We start from the raw sequence: 24132 nt of genomic DNA on the forward strand, positions 1-24132 counted from the left end.
TGCACAGTCTACAGGTAGAAAAAAAATGGAAATGTGACAGTAAAGAATTATTTGAATGAAAGTTTGTTCTTTCGTGCTTCATTATTTACGGTGAAGGTTCGGTTTCCTGGAAAAACATGGTTCAAGGATAAAGCATCAAGGAACACCGGATCACCGGATCAAGGATCGCCGGATCCGTTCAAAATAATTCAAATAAATTAAACCCTTACAAATCTCAGTCAAGATCTCTCGTATACATGTAAACATGCAAATCACGTTTTTTTCTGCGAGCCGCAAAGCATTCCCGGTGATTGATAAAGCATAAGACAAGATATCATCGCTGTTGACAGACAGGCGTTGTTTTATGCCCTTCCCCCGCCCGCCGTCTTTCGTGCTAACCCCAAAAAACTCTTGATGTTAGATGGAAACTGTCTATTCTTGATTCCCGTGTAGTTTTCGGGAATTTTCATTGCATAAAGAACAAAACGTCTCTAATTTTATTCTTTCACTAGAGAAATGAGAAGAGAGCGTTTTTCTTTTTTTTCTTTCCTATTCACGCCAACCACTTTTCTGCGCTAAAAACATTTGGAGACACTGCCAAGGGAAAACAAAATCGCCATTATTTTCCAATTTCTTGCATTCCCGCCCACTCATTAGTCGATCTCATAAATAATTCCCAGGTTTTAGCTTTGACATCGAGCTGGATATTTTATCTGTTTGAGAAAAAAGTAGTTTAACTCCTGTGGCTATAATCTTTCTACATCGAGTACTGTGTTTACTGAGAATACTGCGCCGAGCAGGAGGGCAAGCTTCTCCCACGTGTTGATGTTCACGCCCAGGTCTTTGAGGGACACTTTGAGGCTGTCATTGTAGTGTTTCTTCTTCCCGCTACCGAACGCTTTATCTGGTACAGTTCGCCATACAATAGCTGCTTTGGAAGTCGGCTGTCTGACACTCTCACCTTCAGTCCTTTACCAGGTGTATTCCATTTCGCTGTCACGGAAGTATCTGTCAGCATTAAAGACGCTAATACCATCGTGATTAATAAATGTGCACTCTTGAAGGCCAGGCTCAATTTACTAGTAAATAAAGCGTGATTCAAACGATTCCAAGAACTGGGGAACAGAGGAAAAATGACAAAATGTCTTAGGAACAAGGCGACATAAACAATTTTAGGGAGCAAAAAGCTGGGCACAAGTTTGAAAGTAAATTGGGCGGGGAACAAGGGAACAAAACTTTAAAATTTTAAGCCATTTAAACTTAAATCAGGTTTGTAAGTAAGATGACGACTTACCGAAAACTCCTCCGGCAGTCTTTTGCTTTTCGGATCTTTTGAATCTTCCCGCCCATTCACTAAATGTAGCTGTTCGGCCAGGCCACCCTTTGTTCCAAACGTTCGTAGAACTCCCTTTACGTTTTGAAGAAGGTCTCTCTTTTTGCCATGAAGTCTTCACCGATTAACCCTTTCGGAGTGTCTGAGGTTGAATCATGTCACTGGCGTGTATCTTTCTGGCGAATGCTGATTATCTGACCTGAATTGTCGTTGCCCTTTCTTCCGGATTCCGTCGATGTTTACTGGGTTTATTTGGTGGAATGCGTGCCATTTCACCCGCAAAAAATGTTAAGGAATCGCAAAGATCCAATTTTGGTCGTCCAACAAGGGAAAAAGAAAGGAAGAGCACATGCATTGATCGCCCGCGCGAAAAACAAACCGATAATTCAAACCGATCTCGTTCCCAGAGTCTTTGCGGCGGGGCAATTCATAATGGCGGACAAAGTTGGTGCATCATGTAATTATTGTGAAATGTCCACAATCCTTCTCTTCGTGCCAACATCCAATCACAACCCGTTGTGAGCCCAGTGCGATCCCTGGGGCGCTTTCATTTTGGGTGGAAAAACCGGGGAGAATTTTCTGCTTTGAAGATGCAGAGCAAATTTCCTCAATCAAAATATGGAACGGGGGAAAGTGTGTTCCTTTTGAGATTTCCTTTTCTGTTTTTCTCAAGAGACTGGATACTAATCACTTAAATAACAAATATGGCTGCCGGATTTTCGATCATTATTTCATAAGAAGTAATTCTCACCTGCAGCTACGGGCTATGAAAGCACCCACGTTAATTGACTGAAACCCGCACGATTAATTTGGGCAGCTAAACACCAATGCTATTTTTTTTTATTTTTTCAAGGAGCATAGTAAAGTCTGCTTACTAGCCTACATTACTTTCTCAATCTCATTCTGTGCTGGAACTCCTATATCACAAAGGCCTTGATTTACATGTTATTTGCATGATTCATCCCAGCAATTTACACGAAATTTACGCAAAAAAACTATTTTATGGCCAGGTTGTGTCAATTTACATAGATTTTATGGCCTTTGCAATTGTTGTAAACAACTAAAACGGTCTAATCTTGTGAGGCCCTAGGTACCCGTTTATATGGAGTAAAATTGTCCCGGGAAGAAGGGTCACTCGCTTACCGGAGTTACCCTGGACCAGCCAACTTTTCCTACATTTCCCTATAAAAAGCGGTTTAAGTAAACTGTTTACATAAGGAAAAAAAATGGCTCGGCTAGAAGGGAAACCCACCTAGCCGGGTCACCCTTTGTCAACGGTAGGGTCGCCCTCCTGGCCAGGCCAACTTTATTCCATGTTAACACTTTGGCTCGCTCAGTGGAGTCAACTTGGTCGAGGCAAGATGATGAGAGAATGCACGAGTACTATCTTCCCAGTCTCCTGATGATCGAAACTGAGCCGGGCAGCTCTTGACTAAGGGGAAAAGGTTAGTTCTTTTCTCACATAAACGCTAGCTATAGACCCGGCTGGGAGGGTGACCATCTTCCGAGGACAACTTTTCTCCATATCAACAAGGCCTAAGACTTGATCCAAGTCCAACTATTAAAACACATACCGATAGGCATTTTAGAGGTTGCAACCGGCGAACTTTTGATAAACCGAACTCAGTGCAACATGCAGGGCTAATTCAACAGTTTCCCACATAATTTAATTAGGTAATAAATATTCGACACTCAAAATCATCGTGAACAGGGCATACAGATCCAAAACCATTTGGTAACTTAGACAAGACACGCATGATGATAGAGCGCAATTTACAGAGATTTTATGAGACATGACCAACCGGCGTAAAATCTTTGTAAATTTTCGATTTATAGACATTTTTGCAAGATTTTATAAAGTCTGTAAATTTCAAGTATTTCCTCTTGTTGTAGCTCCAATAATTTATAAACATTTTACAGACATTTTATAGAGCTTTACTCAACAAAACTCTGTAAAATATCTGTAAAATAAATTTACAAAGATTTTATATTTATAGGGTTAAGTGTTAAAGTCTGTAAATTTATTATTTACAGACATTTTATGAAGTCTGTAAATGGTCCAAATTTTCCAGTGACGCTTGGGAAAGTGATTTTTACCACTAAATAATACACAAGACAACAAAATATTCAGGACACTGGTATAAATCGTTGGGAAGTTATGGGGATCGGAGCTTTTTTTTACAAATATATAATTGTAAAAAAGGTCCATTTTTACAAAATATATATTTGTGAAAAAAAAAAAAAAAGCACGTTTTTATTTTTATGTTTTTGGCACCCGTAGTGTTATTTAATAGTTAATAAGTTAGTGATCGTGTACATTTAAACTTTGTATTAACCGTCACTTCTGAAGATGTATGCAGAAGCACCCAAAACGTCAAGTAAAAGATAATTTCAAATCATGCGTTCAAATTTGGCGTTTTCCACCGCTGTTTTTGTATTATGTGTGATAAAATTGGTATATCTTGCCCCAAGACCCGGAGTGGAAGATAGATTCTAAAATTTGTTGAGAATCTAATGGCTTGTTTGATAGAGCTGACTCCAAAAGCCTTCATACAATGCCACTGAATCGTATGACGTGGTGCTTAACAGTCGCGGACTTCTCGGAAACCGACTTCCGATCTAAAGATAACGTTTGTTACATTCACATATCCCAGTAGAGGCCATTACACTCCCTCTTTCTCCCTCATTCTACAATTTGTTGTCTCCCTCATTTCTAGAATTTGCTGCGAATCAAATGGCTTGTTTGATAGAGCTGACTCCAAACGCCTTCATACAATGCCACTGAATCGTATGACTTCGAGCTTAACAGTCGCGGATTTCTCAGAAACCGACTTCCGATCTAAAGATAACGTTTGTGACATTCACATATCCCAGTCGAGGCCGTTACACTCCCTCTTTCTCCCTCATTCTGTCTTGGGTAAATGCTTAACCTTGACGAGACATTTCGTGCTGGATATCAAAATTGGACGTGTATAGATCTAATTATCTGGAATTCTATACATAATTGAGGTAACGCAAAGGGAATGGGCAAAAATTCAAATTTGTCCGAATTCTTCCCAGTTCCACCTAAGATTACCTCACGATCACCGGATGAAGTCAAGGTGTATGAAGGGGGATCGCTGCACTTAAAGTGTGATGCAGAGGGAACGCCTAATCCCATCATAGTTTGGAGGAAGGACGGAGATGTCCTGGAGAACACGACTGTTGTTAAAGAGCACTTCATACTAGAGAACGCCACAAAAGCCGATGCCGGTGCTTATGTATGTGTGGCCTCTAACTCTGTTGGGTCCGACAGCTACATGGTCGTAGTCAGTATAATGCTCACCGGAGGTAAGAGTTTCTGATTTTTTTTTTCCACATGGATAAAAGAAACATATATGGATTTCAATGATTGTGCTTACAGCTTCATGTTACGTCCATCATTTTGTCTAGCACTTTTTTTTTGCCAGACTGAGGATGAAACCTTACAAACTCAAGAGTTCCCGGACGAAGAAAACATTGAGAAAAATCCCTCGTGGATTTTCTAAACCCCCACTAGGTCCTCGACTTTTATCTTTAAGGCAGTTCAGGCCTTTTAATCGACTTTTTCTAAAGAGTACTGTACGCGATAGAAAAAAAAAAAGAAGTAAAGACAAGCGAACTTTCCATCCAAAGCAAATGCTTATACACTCCAAAGGACCTATGTGCGGCGCGTGAACGAAGAAACAAGGTAGTTTTTTTTTTCCCCCCTAAAGAATAATCAGAAGATCATATGTCAGTCCGTCCGACCTGTGAATGTGAACGGGGTTTATTTCAGTTGAAGTACGGTACTTTGTGCCCTTAGAAATAAGGTATCCTTAGTCTAGTTTTATTCCTCTCGAAAGCGTTTTTGAGATAATAAAAACACTATAATGCGTCAGGTAAGTCTCAAGTGGACCTGGGTTTCTGTGTCACTTATGTCCTACTTGGATACCGGTAAAAACTTGAATAATATCCCATATTTGTTTTAAAATGTGGGGGCATTTGATTAATTTGATCTCAATTCATTCGTTAGTAAATTGAAGTTTTCTAAAGAAGTGTTTTTTCTTGTTGATGTCTATCCTTTGCGCTCTTTTAAAGGTTGCAAAAGTTATAAACTGTAACTTATTCAATATTGTTCTAAAGGACCTGGACTTGGACCTAAAGCTACTCCGACCAAGGAAGGACTTACGGGAGGTGAAATTGCTGGAATTGTTCTTGGAATTGTGGCAGTTATTGTTATAGCTATCATCGTCATATATTGCTGGAAAAGAAAAGTTCGGTATTACAAACAACAAATTGCAATTGCAAAGCAAGGTGGGTGAACTTCTTATGTATTCCTTACTTGTTAATATTCAGTAACTTGAATTTAGTTGGCTAAGAACTCACAACTATTCTGGGAAGCAATATAACACAATCTTCAGATAAGTTTGTTTAGTGACAAACAATATATGAAAAAAAAAACATTTCTGAAATGTGTTATTCGATACTTAAATAAGAATGTGGTGCACAGCAACTAGACAGAGCGAAGAAAATATGTGTGGCGGCAGAAAAATGCTAAAGTAAACTACAACATCACGTGGAAGATTTTGGGATGGGCGCGCGCGTTTTTTAACAGCACCAAAAAGATGCAGCTTATGTACACTCGAGAAACACTACATAATTTTGCCACCCGGACCTCGCCACGCTCAACAAACGGTCAAGTAAACTACAAGTTCATTGTAGTTTATTTGTCTTTTTCTTCCATATATACTACGCTCTACTTCTATGTATTGAGCACTGTTTTATATATATATATATAATAACTAATGAAGATTTCTTAAGGCAAATTGATTATACTCAAACGTCAAACGTTTCGCCGGTTAGGGCTTCATCAGTGACTGATAAGTTATTTTACAAGACAGAATATATAACAAGCAAAGAACAATGCTCTTTGATAAGGTTCACTAAGCCTGCTAGTGTATGGATGGTCAGGACACGTCCAATACAACCATTCTTGATGGTTTCAGTGTTTTTATGTGTGTACAGAAGAATTTTCAGCGGTGAATGTAACAATTTAGTGTTATATTCACCGCGCTACCCGGTGAATATAACATTTTAGAGAGAGAGAGAGAGAGAGAGAGAGAGAGAGAGAGAGAGAGAGAGAGAGAGAGAGAGAGAGAGAGAGAGAGAGAGAGAGAGAGAGAGAGAGTGAGTTAGAGAGTTAGGGGAGAGCGTGTGTATCGCTTACAATGCCTGAATGATCTGCTAAAATTAATCTCTCTATGTCCATTTTTCAGCTGTCATTGATACTTTTGCAGTAGAGTAAGTGTTTTGCAATGGTTTTGCGATTTTCTTGTTCCTATATTCTTACAATGTGACTTGTTTGTCCATGGGTACATCATAATTGGGAGGAATAAACAACAAGTGATCGTTTCTCAGACCTTTTGCCCGTTTCTCCAAAGTCCCGAAGCTTTTCGAGTGTCAGAAAGGAGAGGTTTTGGATGATCTATTTTTACAATGATTTTGCAAACATACCAAAAGATCAGCTTTTAAGACAAGCGGATGGCAAGTTCCCAAATTGAGAACTATTTCAGAGCAAAGAAAGTCTAGATGAAGCACTTGTCTTAAAACTTTTAGGTGAATTGCTTGGTGTCATGTATACCGAAAACAAGATTTTAAACCCCACCTAACTTAAACGGGTTTGTCTTTTCTCCGGTGAGGACCAATCTTCGACCATTTCTTGAAACTGTAATTTCCTCTTTGCCCTCCACTCCTTTATCCCATGAGTCCTGTCGTCCATGTTTTCCCCTCGAGTGGGTTTCTTTCTTGAGAACCGCCCCTTTTCGTCACGCAATGATGGTTGTTTTTCCGGTGTCAGTGGCGCCAGCTGTTTCCGGTGTTTCATCGCCCAAGGAACTCAAAGCAAAGCCTCCGACTTTAGCGGGAAGCAGAGACGAAGCTAAATTCAATACTTTATTCTCTTCGGAACACCACTCTCCGAAATTACAACGACGCACGTGTTTATTGAAAGTCGAGGAGCAATAGAGACGCCCCCCTCTAAGCATGCAAGTGTCACGGACAGAAATGTAACGCAACAATGTTCGAGGCACTACAGTACCCCCCTACCAGTCTGTGAGATAATCAGCCAAGCCTGCGAATGACGCGACCTGTCTTGGTCGTGATCAGGGAACGAGCCGAAGCTTCATCTGGAGCAGCCAACTCAGAGGAACAAGCAGGGTCCCGAGTGAGGAGTGGTGGAGAATGGGAGGTGGAACTTGATGGTAGAGGACTGGGAGCCCCTGGTGAGTCACTGATCAGGGTATCATGATCTCGAGTTAGTTTAGCAGGCTTTAGACGATCGACTGTGACTTCCTTGAGTCTGCCATTGATGTCCAAAGTAAAATGCTTTTCCCGGCGGCGAACTACGCGGAAGGGGCCATCATAAGGGCAAGTAAGCGGAGGCCTATGACCATCGTGCCAGCCATAGACGTGGGTAGCAGAAGGAAGGTCACGGGGAAGGTACACATCGCAGTTGCCATGCCAACTCGTAGGTATGAACTGCTGGCACTGCATGGAACACCGCAGTGGTGAAACGAACGAGGAGGTGTCCTCTGCAGTAGGTGGGGCAAAAAAATCTCCTGGCAGACGGAGTGTCGTCCCATAGACCAACTCAGCTGATGTGCAGGACAGCCCTTCCTTGAGGCTTGCTCGGATTCCGAGGAGAATAATGGGGAGGTCATCCACCCAGTGATTACCTGCCAACCGTGCTTTCAGTCCACCTTTCAAGTGCCTATGAAACCTTTCCACGAGACCATTTGACTGTGCGAAGACGCGTAGTACACAGGAGGGTCATAAGTGAATTCCAAATATCGGAGTCAAATTGCGGTCCCCTGTAAGAGGTGATCGTTCTTGGCACTCCAAAGCGCGAGACCCATCCGGACAGGAGAGCTGAAGCGCAGGACTCAGCCGTGGCATCAGGCATTGGAATGGCCTCCGGCCAGCGGGTATATCGATCAATGCAGGTGAACAGGTAAGTGTTTCCTTTAGAAGGAGGTAAGGGACCAACAATATCGACATGAATGCTGTTGAAGCGAGAGTCAGGCGCCTGAAGGGTTCGCAGTGGGGCTTTGGTATGTCGGTGGACTTTCGACTGCTGACAGTCATGACAAGTTCGGGTCCAGGTGGCAATATCGCGTTTCATGTTTGGCCAGACATACCGTTCAGAGACCAGGCGACGAGAGGCTTTAATACCTGGGTGTGACAAGGAGTGCAGGTTGTCAAATACGGCACGGAGCATTGTTGAAGGTACCAGGGGACGGGGCCGACCTAGGGAGACGTCGCAGAGAAGAGTCTTGTTGGAATGTGGAATAGGTAGCTGTTTCAGCTGCAAGGAAGTGGAAGAAGTGAAGAGGCTCTTAAGGTCTTCATCTTGGCTTTTTACAACAGCAAGGGCTTCGAGATCAACTGGTGATTGCTCTAATACAAAAACGTTTCGGGATAGTGCATCAGCGACAGGATTAGCAAGGCCGTCTATGTGGCGGATGTCGTTTGTAAACTCCGAGATGAAAGCTAGGTGTCGGGCCTACCGTGGTGATCGCCGTTCAGTGGTGCCTTGAAGCGCGAAGGCGAGGGGTTTGTGATCTGTGTTAATATGAAATGCTCAGCCTTCGACAAAGTATTGGATATGACGGACTGCGAGGTAAGCGGCGAAAAGTTCACGATCAAAGGCACTGTAGTTAAGTTCTGCAGGGGACAACTTCTTTGAAAAGAAGGAGATAGGCTTCCATTGACCTTCAATGAACGGCTCAAGTACGGCACCTACAGCCACGTTAGATGCATCCGTAGTGATGCACGTTGCTGCGTTGGGGTGAGGGTGTACCAGCATCACAGCTTCTGGCAACGTACGTTTAGCTGCATCAAAGACTTCTTGACAAGAAGGAGTCCAAGTGAAAACGTCGGCTGCTAGGGCCTGATGTAGAGGCTGTAAGATCGCCGCACACCTGGGAACAAAGCGGTGGTAGTAGTTGATAAGGCCCACAAACTGGTGCAGTGCTTTCTTGTCCTGGGGAACAGGGAAGGTGCGAACTGCCTCCACACGAGTCAGATGGGGTCGGTAGCCATAAGCGTTAATGGTATGGGTCAAGAAATTGACCTCGGACTTTCCAAATTTAAATTTTGCGGGGTTGATGACTAGCCCATGGCTTGATAAACGTTCAAACAGGGTTCGAAGATGCTGAAGGTGTTCGGTAAGAGAGGAGCTAGCAATCAGAATGTCATCCAGATAGACAAAAACAAAGTCGAGATCGCGACAAACGTCATCAATAGAACGCTGAAACGTTTGAGCTGCATTCCTTGGGCCAAAGGGCATGCGGCAGAATTCGTATAGACCAAATGGGGTGGTAATGGTCGTCTTCGCGATGTCATCTGCACTAACAGGGATCTGGTGATAGGCTCCCACCAAATCGATCTTGGAGAAGATGGTTGTGCCAGCTAAGTTAGAGGCATAATCCCGGATGTGTGGAATAGGGTAGCGATCCGGTGTGGTAATATTATTCAAGCGGCGGTAGTCTCCGCAGGGGCGCCATTCACCGTTGCCCTTGGGAACCATGTGAGGCGGAGAAGCCCATGTGCTAGAGGAAGGACGTATGATGCCCATGTTAAGAAGTTTTTTAAACTCTGCTTTGGCGGCGACCAGTTTCTCGGGCGAGAGGCGGTGTGGTCGTGCAAAGACAGGGCGCCCCTCGGTGACAATGTGATGAGCGACACCATGTTTAACTGAGGTATCGCTGGTGCAAGGGGTTTTATAACGACGGGAAGTCATCCAGAAGTCGTTTGAAAGAATCACTAGAGGACGGTGATGTAGCGACAGAATTGATGCGTGAGGTGGGGCCCGGCGAAGATTCAGCCTCAACTCGTGTTCCATTCCGAGTATTAAGTAATCGCCTTTGCTCCAGGTCCACCAACAATTTGTGCTGTAACAGAAAGTAGGCGCCAACGATAGGTTGATTAACATCAGCGACGACAAATTGCCAAGTAAGAGGGCGTGGGAGCCCGAAATCGAGAGTAAACTGTCGAAAACCGTAATTATTAATAGTAGAATTATTCGCAGCACGCAAGGTGACGTCGCTTTTGTGAAAGCGGTCCGCTCGTCCGGCGGGAAATACACTTATTTCCGCACCAGTGGCAATTAAGAAATGCAGTTTGGAGTTCTTATCAAAAACGCGGAGGAGTTGAGAGCTGCCAGTCGTGTGGGCTGCGTTCACCGACTGGCGGTCGAATTTCCCGGTTTCGTGCGAAACTCACAAGGTTCGCGGCACTTCTTCGCATTAAAACCGAAGCGCTCGTGGTACCAACAAACGCCAGACGGGGAGGGAGACGGTCGTTGCTCGTACTTTGATCGGGATTGCGACTGCAGCATTTTGCTGATCTTCAGTAGTTCGGACTGTATGGCTGTAATTTCCGGGCCACTTTCTTTCTGAACCTGATAAACCGGTGGTTGGGGACCTTGAACCTAAGCCATGTCATCCGCCATCTCGGCGAGCTGAACGAGAGTAGCATCTTTGTGGGTTGCAAGAGCTGTTCGAATGGTGATGGGTAATTTTTGCAGAAAAAGTTCGCGAAAAATATCATCTCTGTCGGCATCGAGACATCATCGCCGCGAAGTTTCAACATATGCCGTAAGAGCTGTGATGGTTTGCGGTCACCGAGGTCGTCGACATGAAGGAGCTGCTGCAGTCGTTGACGTTTTGAAGGGCAAACACGCTTCGTTAATTCAGCTTTAAGGATTTTATAAGGTTGTTCCGGCGGCCGCAAAATTATGTCACGTACCTCTGAGGCGTATCGGGCTGGTAGAACGCGAACGACATGGCCAAATTTCGTCTTCTCTTGCGTGACATTTTGAGCTGTGAACAACGCTTCAGCTTGAGCAAACCAAAGTTCGGCGTCGGACGGCCAGGGATCCGGTAGTTTGAGAGAAACAGCGTAAGCCGTGGCAGTCGGTGGACTAGCTTCATAGGTAGGTCATGGTCACGTCGGGGTCACCAATTTAGCGGGAAGCAGAGACGAAGCTAAATTCAATACCCCCCCCCCCCCCCCCATCCTCTAAGCATGCAAGTGTCACGGACAGAAATGTAACGCAACAATGTTCGAGGCACTACACGACCATAAAAAGTACACCGTGACCATTCTGCGACTTCCTTCGCCTACGATCACGACAGGCTTCTCTCTCTGTTGACTTGATAAGTACTGCGAATTGGCTCCTCAGTTTAACCATGCCAGGAGAAGACGAAAGAAGTGTATTTTTAAGCACATTTTTAGGCGTTTTTTGATAAACACTTGTTCGGGACAAAAAGGACAGTGGTAAGTGGTACGCGATTCGCGATAAAAGTCTTGCTGCCATATTTATTTTTGTTTTTACTTTTCCTTTAAATACTCGCGCTATTCGTACCTATTCCTGCGCGCCAAAAAAACTATATAGAGCCACCTTAATACAAGTGTTTTTAAATAGGAATTTACCCTGCCATATTAGAATACGTTAGAGCATAGGCAGCCCAAACTCGCGTCACTACAGACAGCCGTTGAGAATTTAAACGAGTTATAAGACTTTGTATGGGAAATAAAATACAGTCGATTATGAAGCCTACAAAATGGTCAGTTTAACGTTCATTCAATAAAATGAATCAAAATGACTCACCTCTGGTGTATTCCTTTGCCTTTTGGAGTTTATTTCACAGTTTCGGAAAGTCCGTGTTTTCAATGTTCTAAGACGAAGTATTTGGCTAAAGACAAACTTTGTAACACCGTTGCAATAGAACAGCCAGAACCTTTTTTTCACAAAACAAACAAAACAAAAAAAATGTTTAACTAAATCGAAAAAAACATGAAAAATTGAAGAGATTCTGGCACTTATCAGAACAATTCAAGCCACCGTCTAATTTACACCTGAAAAATTCAGGCGCATTTAACGGCATTCCAATCCATGACCTCCGCGATGTCAGTGCAATGCTCTACCAACTGAACTATGAAGCTACAAAGTTGGGAGTAGGTCAATTTGTTAGGCTCATGTGTTCCTAAGAAAGTTGGTAGAGCATTTCACCGGCATCTCAAAGGTCATGGGTTGGAATCTTGTTGATCGAAGCCCCCTGAATTTCTCATGTGTCCACATGATAAAATTGCTTAAATTGTCCTGATAAGTGCGAGGATCACTTCAAGTTTTTGTCCATCACCCGCACTTCAAATACACATTTCTTTCCTTCAGAAGTAAAAATTGTAAAAAGTGCATGTTGAGGTTTCAAATTGTTCTTGAAAGTTTGTTAAAACTTGTTTCTTGATTATAGTTGGAATACAAGACAGTGGAAAATAAATGTTAGTTTTTTTTTGAAAAATGAACCAATAAAAAGAACAAGAAGACTCCAATGTCAGTCTAACCTTTCAGCCACAAATGACGTCGGAATAACGTTTTGAATATCATGTTCCCGCAGCATTCTAGTCTCAGCAATCTTTACATTTAATAACTCCGAATTATTTTTCATAGAGAAATTGTCTATCAACATGAAGTTGTGAATTGATATAACAGCTCTTAGTTCTCTACTCTCTGCCCCGAGAGGTTTTTCACCGGGTACCTTGGATTTCCCCTCTCTAATAAACCAATGTCTGATTTAATTCTAAGTACAGTAGTGTTCGAAATTAGTGCCCCAGCACTAGAAGACTTGACACTCAAATAAAGTTAACTTTCATTTCACGAGTCGAACGTTTATTCACCCCGAGTATTAACGTGTACCTAAACTCAAATATTTTTCGTCTACAACCCTAATCTCCTCACCTAGTGCAAACATGTTTTACCATTCTTTCCTCAAAGTTATGTGTTTATTTTTATTTATTTTTATTTTTTATTTAATCTGCTGGGTAACAATTGCAAAGTTATCAAAAGTAGCAGCAATTTGGATCCACGATAGTGATTTGAGAAGCGAGGGTATAGTCTCGATTTTACATCACAAACTTCTTTGAAATGCAAAATTTCGTTGAAAGCACTTATGCAAACTAGTTTGTGACGTAACTGCGAAAATTGACCCATGCCTCTCTCATCACCGTCGTGGGTCCAAATTACTGCTAGTTCTGCACAGTTTACGTGTCTTGCGTCGCACAGACAAAGCGAATTTCTGTGGAACTATGGTGACATATGTTTGCATTGGATGGGGAGATTTAAATTAGGAAAGAAATATAGTTGAGTTTAGCTCAAGTTTAACATTTTGAAACTTACCCAAGTCAATATGCAATAATCAATTCCCCTGGGACACTAGTTACTGGCTTGCCAGTATTGTGTGTGGGTTTAACACACATCGAAGGAATCGAACGCCTTGAATGCATCACAGTGTTTGCTGAATTCACACCTCACTTGTCTGGCAATTTACATTTATTTTGTACTCAACTCTGCACAGTCTACAGGTAGAAAAAAAATGGAAATGTGACAGTAAAGAATTATTTGAATGAAAGTTTGTTCTTTCGTGCTTCATTATTTACGGTGAAGGTTCGGTTTCCTGGAAAAACATGGTTCAAGGATAAAGCATCAAGGAACACCGGATCACCGGATCAAGGATCGCCGGATCCGTTCAAAATAATTCAAATAAATTAAACCCTTACAAATCTCAGTCAAGATCTCTCGTATACATGTAAACATGCAAATCACGTTTTTTTCTGCGAGCCGCAAAGCATTCCCGGTGATTGATAAAGCATAAGACAAGATATCATCGCTGTTGACAGACAGGCGTTGTTTTATGCCCTTCCCCCGCCCGCCGTCTTTCGTGCTAACCCCAAAAAACTCTTGATGTTAGATGGAAACTGTCTATTCTTGATTCCCGTGTAGTTTTCGGGAATTTTCATTGCATAAAGAACAAAACGTCTCTAATTTTATTCTTTCACTAGAGAAATGAGAAGAGAGCGTTTTTCTTTTTTTTCTTTCCTATTCACGCCAACCACTTTTCTGCGCTAAAAACATTTGGAGACACTGCCAAGGGAAAACAAAATCGCCATTATTTTCCAATTTCTTGCATTCCCGCCCACTCATTAGTCGATCTCATAAATAATTCCCAGGTTTTAGCTTTGACATCGAGCTGGATATTTTATCTGTTTGAGAAAAAAGTAGTTTAACTCCTGTGGCTATAATCTTTCTACATCGAGTACTGTGTTTACTGAGAATACTGCGCCGAGCAGGAGGGCAAGCTTCTCCCACGTGTTGATGTTCACGCCCAGGTCTTTGAGGGACACTTTGAGGCTGTCATTGTAGTGTTTCTTCTTCCCGCTACCGAACGCTTTATCTGGTACAGTTCGCCATACAATAGCTGCTTTGGAAGTCGGCTGTCTGACACTCTCACCTTCAGTCCTTTACCAGGTGTATTCCATTTCGCTGTCACGGAAGTATCTGTCAGCATTAAAGACGCTAATACCATCGTGATTAATAAATGTGCACTCTTGAAGGCCAGGCTCAATTTACTAGTAAATAAAGCGTGATTCAAACGATTCCAATTAGCGCGTAATAGCATGACATCATCTGGTAAGGAGGTAAGTGTGTTCCTACCTGTAAAGTAAACACAAGGTAGGAAACAATTCTAGTACTTGCCATTTCGCTCATATGCAATCATTTTATCAAATTTTATTTTCGGCCTTTTCAGAATTTTGAAATAAGAAAAGCTAGTAACATGCCAAGTGGTTCAACTGAGTCCCTGATTAATAAAAAAGCAGAATTCAGCCCAAGTAAGGTCTTCCTGAAATGTGAGATGAATATCAGCGTACGCAGCTGTTCGTGCCTCGTTTTAAAGGCCTGGTACCGAAAATACAGTTCCAGTAGTTGTCTAACGCCTTCAAGCTGCTATTCACAACAAAAAAAAAACGAATAACAATAATAATAATGATCTTAATAAGTAACGTTTATTTCTGTTGGCATTTAAAAATTAATCTGTAAAATTAAAATCAAAACCACATTCAGACAATGTAGTTTAAATCTCCGCGTGGTCTTTAACATGTTTAACATGTGGCCTTCCGTGTCAGTTACACATATCAAAAGCATCTGTTGTCCTGTTCAAATATTTAAATTTTCTAATTACCTTTTAACTACTCCTGATTCTTTGACCAAAAAACAAGAACGTCCCTGGCCAAAAACAAACCGCCAAAGGCAACACCCAAATGAAGGTAACAATGACCCTTGCTGCGAATTGCATACAATTAGAAATTCGCAGTGAAGCTAAAACGTTAAAAATCTACATTTAGAAGGCTGTTTACAAATGGGTTTCTATCACAATAAAAAATGGAACAGAAGACATATTTCATTGAAAGACTTCAGAAATTTGCGGTGTCATGTGCGCACATGCGGTAGGTAATTGCAAATGAAATTATTCTCAGACCCAAAACAATGCAAGGCACAAGCTTAAAACTGACACTAAAACTGACACATAATAAAACATGGACTATGTCATATTATCAAGTAAAATTTTATTCCTATTGAGTAAATTCAAGTGGAATTGTGCCCAACTAAATGTTTGACCCAAAAAGCACATTTGCTATAATTCAATGCTAAAATTGTGGGTTCGGGAAAACGGCCATAAAAGCCCTTAGACATGAGATAACGATAAGGACAGTTAGGGGCAAACAGACCTTGAATTGGGCTATAAACCGGTTTAATTTTAGATTCCCATGAGAAATAACAAAAGCGCAAGCGCAATGAGTATATTACCTTTGCATACGGCAACACGGCCTTAAAATTACTTGCCCAATTGGACTTCAGATGACATCGATCATAAGAAGTATATGCTTTTCCGGCATTTTCTTTGGGCGTTCAAATGAGCAATTCTTAAATTATGGTGGCAAGAGGGTGAAAACGGGGTGAACTTTATTAATGATGGAAATATCCACCGGTTGCCAGTGAAATAGGTTTTTACCACTTAAAACTGATTGTTACCACCACCGTGTGGCACATCTGTAACGTTTCATTTTCAAAAGCGCAATAAAAACACCGAAGATTATTGAATCAACCCCCAAATTGGGCAGAACATTGATAATACCCTCAAGAAGCAGTCCAACGCTTTTTTACCTCATTTTCAACCTTTTGGGGCGTTCAAATTTGAAAGGAGACAAAAGGATACAAAAGTGGAGAGGAGAGAGAGAGAGAGAGAGAGAGAGAGGAGAGAGAGAGAGAGAGAGAGAGAGAGAGAGAGAGAGAAGAGAGAGAGAGAGAGAGAGGAGAGAGAGAGAGAGAGAGAGAGAGAAAGAGAGACAGAGAGACAGAGAGAGAAGAGAGACAGAGAGAAAGAGAGAGAGAGAGAGTTAGGGGAGAGACTGTGTATTGCTCGCAATGCCTGAGCATATTAACATTGCTAACCCCAGCTCCAGTAAGGTGAATGATCTGCTAAAATGAATATCTCTCTTTGTCCATTTTTCAGGTAACATTGATGCCAATGCCGAAGAGTAAGTGTTTTCCAATGTTTTCTCCATTTTACCATTCCTACATTCCTATACAGTGACTTGTTTGTACATGGATTCATCATAATAGGCCATTTCCGAGTTCATGTCTGCCTCCTTTTCAAAGCGAGTCTAAGTGCGAAGTTTTTGTAATGGTAATTAGTTCTACTTCACATATGAATAAAAACTAATTTTCATAACAAAAACTTCGCACTTAGACTCGCTTTGAAGATGAGGTAGGCTTGAACTCGAAAATGGCCTATTGAGAGGAATAAACCACGAGTGATCCTTTTTCAGACCTTTGGCCCGTTTCTCCAAAGTCACGAAGCCTTTCGAGTTTCAAAAAGAAGGGGTTTTAAATGATCTATTTTAACAATCATTTTGCATTTAGTTATCTTGAAAACATGCCAAAAGATCACCTTTTAAAACAAGCGTATGGTAAGTGCCCAAATGGCATTTCGGGCCCCGAAAAGTTAACTAAAAGCTCGAGATACCGACCTATGGCTCGTCATCTTTGCTTTTTCTCGTCCAATTTGTTCATTCGCCCCGAAAAGTTAACTGGAAGCTCGAGATACAGGCCTATGGCTCGCCATCTTTGCTTTTTCTCGTCCAATTTGTTCATTCGTGACGTAAACATAGACTCTCTGCTTCGATTGGCTGAGAGGAACAGTAATTTGCTGGAAAGAAGTTTTAATATTCTGAGACGACGATAATTCTAGTCACTGAATCCTGATTAATGAAAATCGAAAGCATCACTTGGCATTGCACGACAATTAAAAGTCGAAATGCGCTACTGAGTATTAGAAATTCACAGAAGTCATTTCAAGATACGACGACGGCTATGGCAACGACAACGGAGCGAAGCAAGAATATCATTGGTTAAACGAGAATAGGGAATAATCATGCTGCACGTGCGGCACGCAATTCATTTCATGTCTTTGCCTTACTCTACGAAACAACGGGAAATGATCAAATGCGAATAGATCATATTTATCTTTACTCTAAAATCAATCCATTTATAGAAGTCGCCCATATTGTTCAACGTTAACGATATGGAAGGGGCATAAATTACTTTTGGCAGCGCTAAGTTATATTTCAATCCAACGTTTTCGTTGAGGTCGCCGCCCAATTGCCTATTGCCTATCGACTATTAAAATTTGACTGCCACTATATCAGTTATTGTTTCCCTATGAGGTTCAGCAACTATGACGTCAACGAGAACGACAACACCAATGGCTTTACACACCCTGTACGTGCTTTTTAAGACTTGCGACACTTTCTCTTGGTATTTTTTTTCCTGGCAACGACGTGAAATGTCCAAACTTGATGTTAGGTGGCGTTCTTTCTTAATAACGACAACATTCCTACCAATTTTATTCCTTTGTATGCCAAAAGACTGAGTATCCGCCTTTCTTGTTTAATTTCCCCTGTATCTTCTGACACAAGTCTTATCTCTTGCAGGGACAATCTGGATCCAAATGAAAATGATCAGCTTTGACATCAGGCTTCCATTTTTCTCACGTGTCTACATGAGACAATTGCTTAAATTGTCCTGAAAAGTGCGAGGACCACTTCGACCGTTCGTCCATCAACCGCACTTCAAATACACATTTCTTTCCTCCAGAATAAAACACTATAAAAAGTGCATGTTGAGGTTTCAATTTGTTCTTGAAGGTTTGTTAACACTTGTTTCTTGATTATAGTTGGAATACAAGGCAGTGGAAAATATATTTTAGTCTTCTTTGAAAAATGAACAAATAAGCAATAAAATAACAGGTAGACTCTAATGTCAGTCTAACCTTTAAGCTACAACTGACGTCGGTATGACGTTTTGAATGTCATGTTCCGGCAGCATTCTATTCTCAGCAATCTTTAGATTTATAACTCAGAATTATTTTTCGTACAGAAATTGTCTATCAACATGAAGTTGTGACTTGAAGTAACAGTTCTTAGTTCTCTAAACTCCGAAAGGTTATTCTCCGGGTACCTTGGTTTTCCCTTATTCTCATAAACCAATGTCTGCTTTAGTTATAAGTACAGTAGTGTTCCAAATTAGTGCCCCAGAGCTAGAAGACTTGACACTTAAAGTTAATTTCATTTCACGAGCATAAACTAACAAACGAAGCAATTAACAGAATCTTTTCTGCTCTAAAAAGGAATATACGAACTTAGGAAAGGGTTGAACGTTTATTCACCCTGATTATTAACGTGCACCTATAAACTCAAATATTTCTCGTCCACAACATTATCTCCCCACCTAGAGCAAACATGTCTCACCATTCTTTCCTCAAAATTATGGTTTTTGTTTGTTTTTTAATCTACCGGGTAATTGCAAAGTTATCAAAACCAGCAGTAATTTGGATCCACGATAGTGATTTGAGAAGCATGGGTATAGTCTCCATTTTACGTCACAAACTGCTTTGAAATGCAAAATTTCTTTGAAATTACTTATGAAAAGCAGTTGGTGACATAAAATCGAAAATTGACTCATGCCTCTCTCATCACGGTCCGGGGTCCAAATTACCGCTAGTTCTGTCAAGTTAACGTGTCTTGCGCGGCACAGACAAAGCGAATTTCTGCGCAACAATGGTGACATGTGTCTGCATTGGATGGGGAGATTTAGATTAGGAAAGATATATATTTGAGTTTAGGTGAACTTTAATACTTTGAAACCTACCCAAGACAAGATGCAATAATTAATTCCCCTGGGACACTAGTTATAACAAAACTTGGATAAAACGCGCGTTCTGATTGGCTAATTGATCATTTACTATTTGCCCAAATGGGTGCACGCTCGCTGACGACAGCTGACGTGCGATATAACTTAAGAAGAAAATGCCGTCACGAGCACATCAGTCCTAATTTTCCAAGACATATTTTCCTCCTCGTAGAATAGGGGTGAACCTCTACAGAGCTCAAAATAGACAGATATAGCCCTAAAGATTAATCAGCAGTGGAAAAGGAGGATTGAAGGTCTTAAAGCGACGAAAGGGCGTTTCGTGTTTGTACTGCTTTGATTTTCAAAACAATCTAAGCTCTGCTTAAATATTCAAGCCGAATCGCGGAATTGAAATGCATTTTATGAGACCAGGGAAGATGCTACGGGAAGGTAAATGGTGTTTTGGAATGTCGATTTTCTTTTTGAGATTTATTTCATCGGCCATTTGAGTTGAAGTAGTGTAACGTCGTTTTTTTGGATTGGAAAAGCTGTTTGCGATAGCTTGATCGCTTTCAACAGAGGCGAATCATGTGCAAAGACAGCGTGTTTGTGTCAACGCTCGCAAGAAAATCGAAATGTTTTCTCTCCTAAAAGCAAATTATTGTTGATTACAATAAAATCTTTGACTGGGAAAACTGTTTGTTCATCATTTTGTCTTGTTAATTCAAAGTTGTCTTTAAAAAGCAAAGTTGTGTTGACATCGTCTGTTGACCAAACTTGATTTATGCAAATACAAGCGAAACACGCAGGAGTGGTGTTCACGATTATGTTATAAAATAAATGGTAAGCGTGTAGCATGCAACTATCGAGTTATGGACGCAATTGGGAGGTTTGCTAAGCACTCAAGAAGCTAGAGTCGCACTCGGCTATCGCCTCGTGCGATTCTTACGCTTCTCTTGTGCTTAGCAACCTCCCGCGTTGCACGCTGCACGCTTACCATTTCTTAAGTATACACGGGAAAATGAGACAGGACGTGTCTCCTTTGGCCTAAGAGTATTACTTTGGTTACAATCTCGTTCCTAGAGTCATCGTTTTCTTTACCTGCGGTCGGGAAAGAAAGACTCTGGCCAAATCCAAAATTGGCAATATTTGATTGGCTTTTTCCTGCCAGTAGGAAACAGTAGGAAGGAGACGGATTGTATCCTTCCACTTGCACGAAGTATTCTGTAAAGCGTCATACTGAGCTTCCTTTAGGGTAAGTTCAGATTTCCCTAATCTCTCGAGGGCGTAGTCCGATGCGTTATGGAAGTGCTCTACTTTAGAGGAAGAAGTAATTTCTAAAAATTTGACTTCCTATAAATAGTCAGAAGCCCGTTCACACATTCGCGGTTATTCAACTTTGTTTCTTGTTTTGGATTATTACTATGGAGGCCGTGGGAACGATATGGCCCTCGTTAGGCTTCTGATTAAGGCCATGGTTGATTTATGGTTAAAGAGTCCCTTTGTGGCGCCTACACAAAGTAATTTGGATCTCATTGCGTTGTTTTATTGGACAGAGGACTTTCTCCGGGTACTCCGGTTTTCCCCTTTCCTCAAAAACCAACACTGCCGACTTCCAATTCGATCCGGAATGCACGGGCACATGTTGAACGAGGTCCTGAGCGCTCTTAAAGTGTTCCGTGGGTAAAACAAATTCCATTTCCATGGACAACCCTCATTTCAAGTCGGATTCTGGACAAGAGAGGATGAGTAGAGAAAACTCCATAACAGCTTCTATTTTCAGCTTCGCGCCGTGCTGTGAGAGTTATTTTGGTCTCTTCCTTAAAATATCAGTGCATGGGCTAAATAGACTAAAAAAAAAGTCTAGTCTTCTAGCACTTGAGCACTAACTGGAAACACTGTAAACTGAATTAAAAAACTAATGCAAGTCAAATCAAATGTTTTTAGGAGACAGGAAAACCAGGATACCCTGAGAAAAACCTCTAGAATCAGAGCAGAGAACAAACACACTCAACTCACATATGAATTTAAGTCTGTGAATCAAACCCGCGCGCCACATTGGTGGGAGGCGAGTGCTCTCATCGCTGCACCATCCCTACATCTCCCAAAAATTGGAAAAGAGCCATAAATGGTGGATGTGTTCTTGTCTGGATAGATATGCAACGCTATTAAATTAGCTGATCGACTCTTGTTTATCAAAAGAAATCGTTAAGTCATGAAAGAGATGAGATGCCCAGAAATAGGACGGTGCTTAAGACCTGTTATTTAATAAGATGAGGGTGTTTTCTCACTGCGTGAAGCGTGAAATGATGATAATGATGATGATGATGATGATGATGATGATGATGATGCCGATGACGATAGCGATGACGATAGCGATGATTATAATGTCAGAAAATAATTCAAGTGCTACTTTCAATTCTAAAGGCCCAGCCAAACGCTCGCAACATCTTTCAACATTGTTGCATGATGCTGCGACATGTATTGACCGGGGTGGCCAAACGCACGCAACCTTTTCATCATTTTCAAAGCAACATGTCAATTTTCATGTACTCCAGGCCCCTGGCGCGCAAGAAGTGGACCTAACGCGCATGTCCTAGCGCAACAATGTTGCAACATCCAAAATGATGCTCGAAAAATTTGACCGTTTTCAAATATGATACAACATCATCCAACATGTTGCAACATATCGCAACAGGCTGGCCAAACGTATGCAACGTGTTGTGCCCAACAATGCTGCAAGATGTTGCGTTGAAATGTTGCGAGCGTTTGGCCAGGCCTTAAGTAAAAGATCCTTCCATCTAATAAAGCAACTAAATTAAGGAGTTGGATGAGGCTATTGAAAAAAAACCCAAGCTTGAAATTTACAATCCCATCCCGCCGATGGTGATAACGATGATGATGATACTTCTCTTGATGATATTGATGATGGTGATGATTATGGTGAAGTAAAGGGTTTTTAGCACCGCCCTTGCTAACCTCTGGAGGTTGTCCACAATTTTCGAAAAGATTTTCCGGAAAATTGCCTTTCCATTTGACCTCAAACCGAAATTTCCGGATCTTTTGGCTAAATGATAAGCACCCAAAACTGCTTGGGCCTTCCTCGTTCCCAGGATCTTTTCGGAGGGGCAATTGTCCGCCATTTTGAATCACCCCGCCGCAAAGACCCTGGAAACGAGGTTTTGAAAATTTGGTTATCAGCGGTTAGAAATTCGCGCGGGCGATGTGCTCTTTCCTCTTTCTTTTCGTTTTCGGACGACCAAGGTTTTATACGGCGATTCCTTGACATTTGTGCAGGTGAAATGGCAGTAAGAATCGACGAAACCCGAAAGAAAGGGCAACGACCATTCAGGCCATAACGTCGGTAACCAGCCCCAGTAGTTTTACAGTAGTTCGCCACACGCCAGTGTCATGAATGTTCAATGGTCGGTCTTTGGAATGTTCTATGCCTATTTCAAGTCCACGATTCCCACTAATTCCAAGGCGACCAGAGAAACCTAGCAAGAATAGACTTCGCTAGCTGCTTGACATGGAACCGTTGAATATCTAGACTCATAAAGCTGTATGTACTGGATTCTGATCACGGAGTTCAGAGACGGTGTTCGAGAAAGAGTTACCACCAACGCTAGCAGCATCAATCGATGAAAAATTCATGGCAGAAAGAGAGGCCTTCCTTCCTAAAGCAAACGGAGTTCAACGAACGTTTGGAACAAAGGATGTCCTCAGTGTACCAAGGTGCTGAGGGGCGAATCGTGATAGTACGCGTTTTCAGTGGTGTATGTTTATCAAGCAAGGCTACCAGCGTAGTATTGTACAGCGCTAAGAGAGACTCGAGATCGTGACCCGCTTCATAGATTGCTCTGACTAAAAGTGAATCAGAGATGTCGTCTCTCAACCCTTGGAGATCAATTGACTTCAGTTTGCGATAATTGACTTCTTTACCCTCAAACTCTTTTAGGCAATGCCAGGGAACAGCTGACAAGGTAATGGTCAGAAATGACGGGATCGAAAACATCAAAGTCCCGGGCTGCAATCTCGTCGGTTCTAGTGATGACAAAATCTAGGGTGTTACCTCTCCTATGGGTGGGAACCCAGACGTGTTGCTTCAAATCAAAGGCTTCGAGTAAACGGAGAAACCAATGTGCAGATCGATCTTTGGCGTCATTTCCCTGAAAATTGAAGTCACCAACCATCAACAAAGAGCCAGGTACAGTAACTAGAGACTCCAGGAGACTAGGAAATTTTGCAGTCGTGCAAGTACCGTCCGCAATTGTCTGTGATCTATAAACAATAAAGAGGCGCAGGCATGACGAGGAAACAAAAATCCGTAAATTCAAAGGGTTTGAAATTGGTCATAATGCACGGATGCTCCTCGAGACGAACCACGTTCTTATGCATGATACCGATTCCACCGCCAACGCGAGAAACCCCTTCAACATTGCAGAATTCATAGCCGGTATGACACAGGTCACCTATAATCAATTCACCAGTTTCTTCCAGCCAAGTCTCAGTTTACGCAAAGACATCAATATCACGGTCCAGAGCAAGATCCTTCAGAGAGAGTGTCTTGTTCCTCGCCGATCGTGGGTAAAGGAGAGAAAATCGCATGGATTTAGATATTGGTAGTGCAGGTTTCATAGACTTATTTACGAGCAATGATAATGTTGTTATGGCCAGATAAGTTGATTTGCATATATGCTCGATTCGCATCACTCGTCATGTCGGCCGCATT

General features: G+C 41.8%; 1 protein-coding gene across 1 annotated transcript in view; it reads left to right on the top strand.

Moving 5' to 3' along the window:
* The window catches only part of LOC138028850 (uncharacterized), a 50157-nt gene extending 31771 nt beyond the window's left edge, over nucleotides 1–18386 (top strand). Inside the window, exons 8-11 of the mRNA XM_068876469.1 lie at nucleotides 4373–4642; nucleotides 5456–5626; nucleotides 16723–16747; nucleotides 18203–18386. Coding sequence (XP_068732570.1) covers nucleotides 4373–4642; nucleotides 5456–5626; nucleotides 16723–16747; nucleotides 18203–18239 — 503 coding nt within the window. The 3' untranslated portion in view covers nucleotides 18240–18386. The remainder of the gene's footprint in view (nucleotides 1–4372; nucleotides 4643–5455; nucleotides 5627–16722; nucleotides 16748–18202) is intronic.
* The last annotated feature ends 5746 nt before the right edge of the window (nucleotides 18387–24132 follow it).

The sequence above is a fragment of the Montipora capricornis genome, chromosome 13, assembly GCF_036669925.1.
Source record: "Montipora capricornis isolate CH-2021 chromosome 13, ASM3666992v2, whole genome shotgun sequence".
NCBI classification, from domain to species: Eukaryota; Metazoa; Cnidaria; class Anthozoa; order Scleractinia; family Acroporidae; genus Montipora; species Montipora capricornis.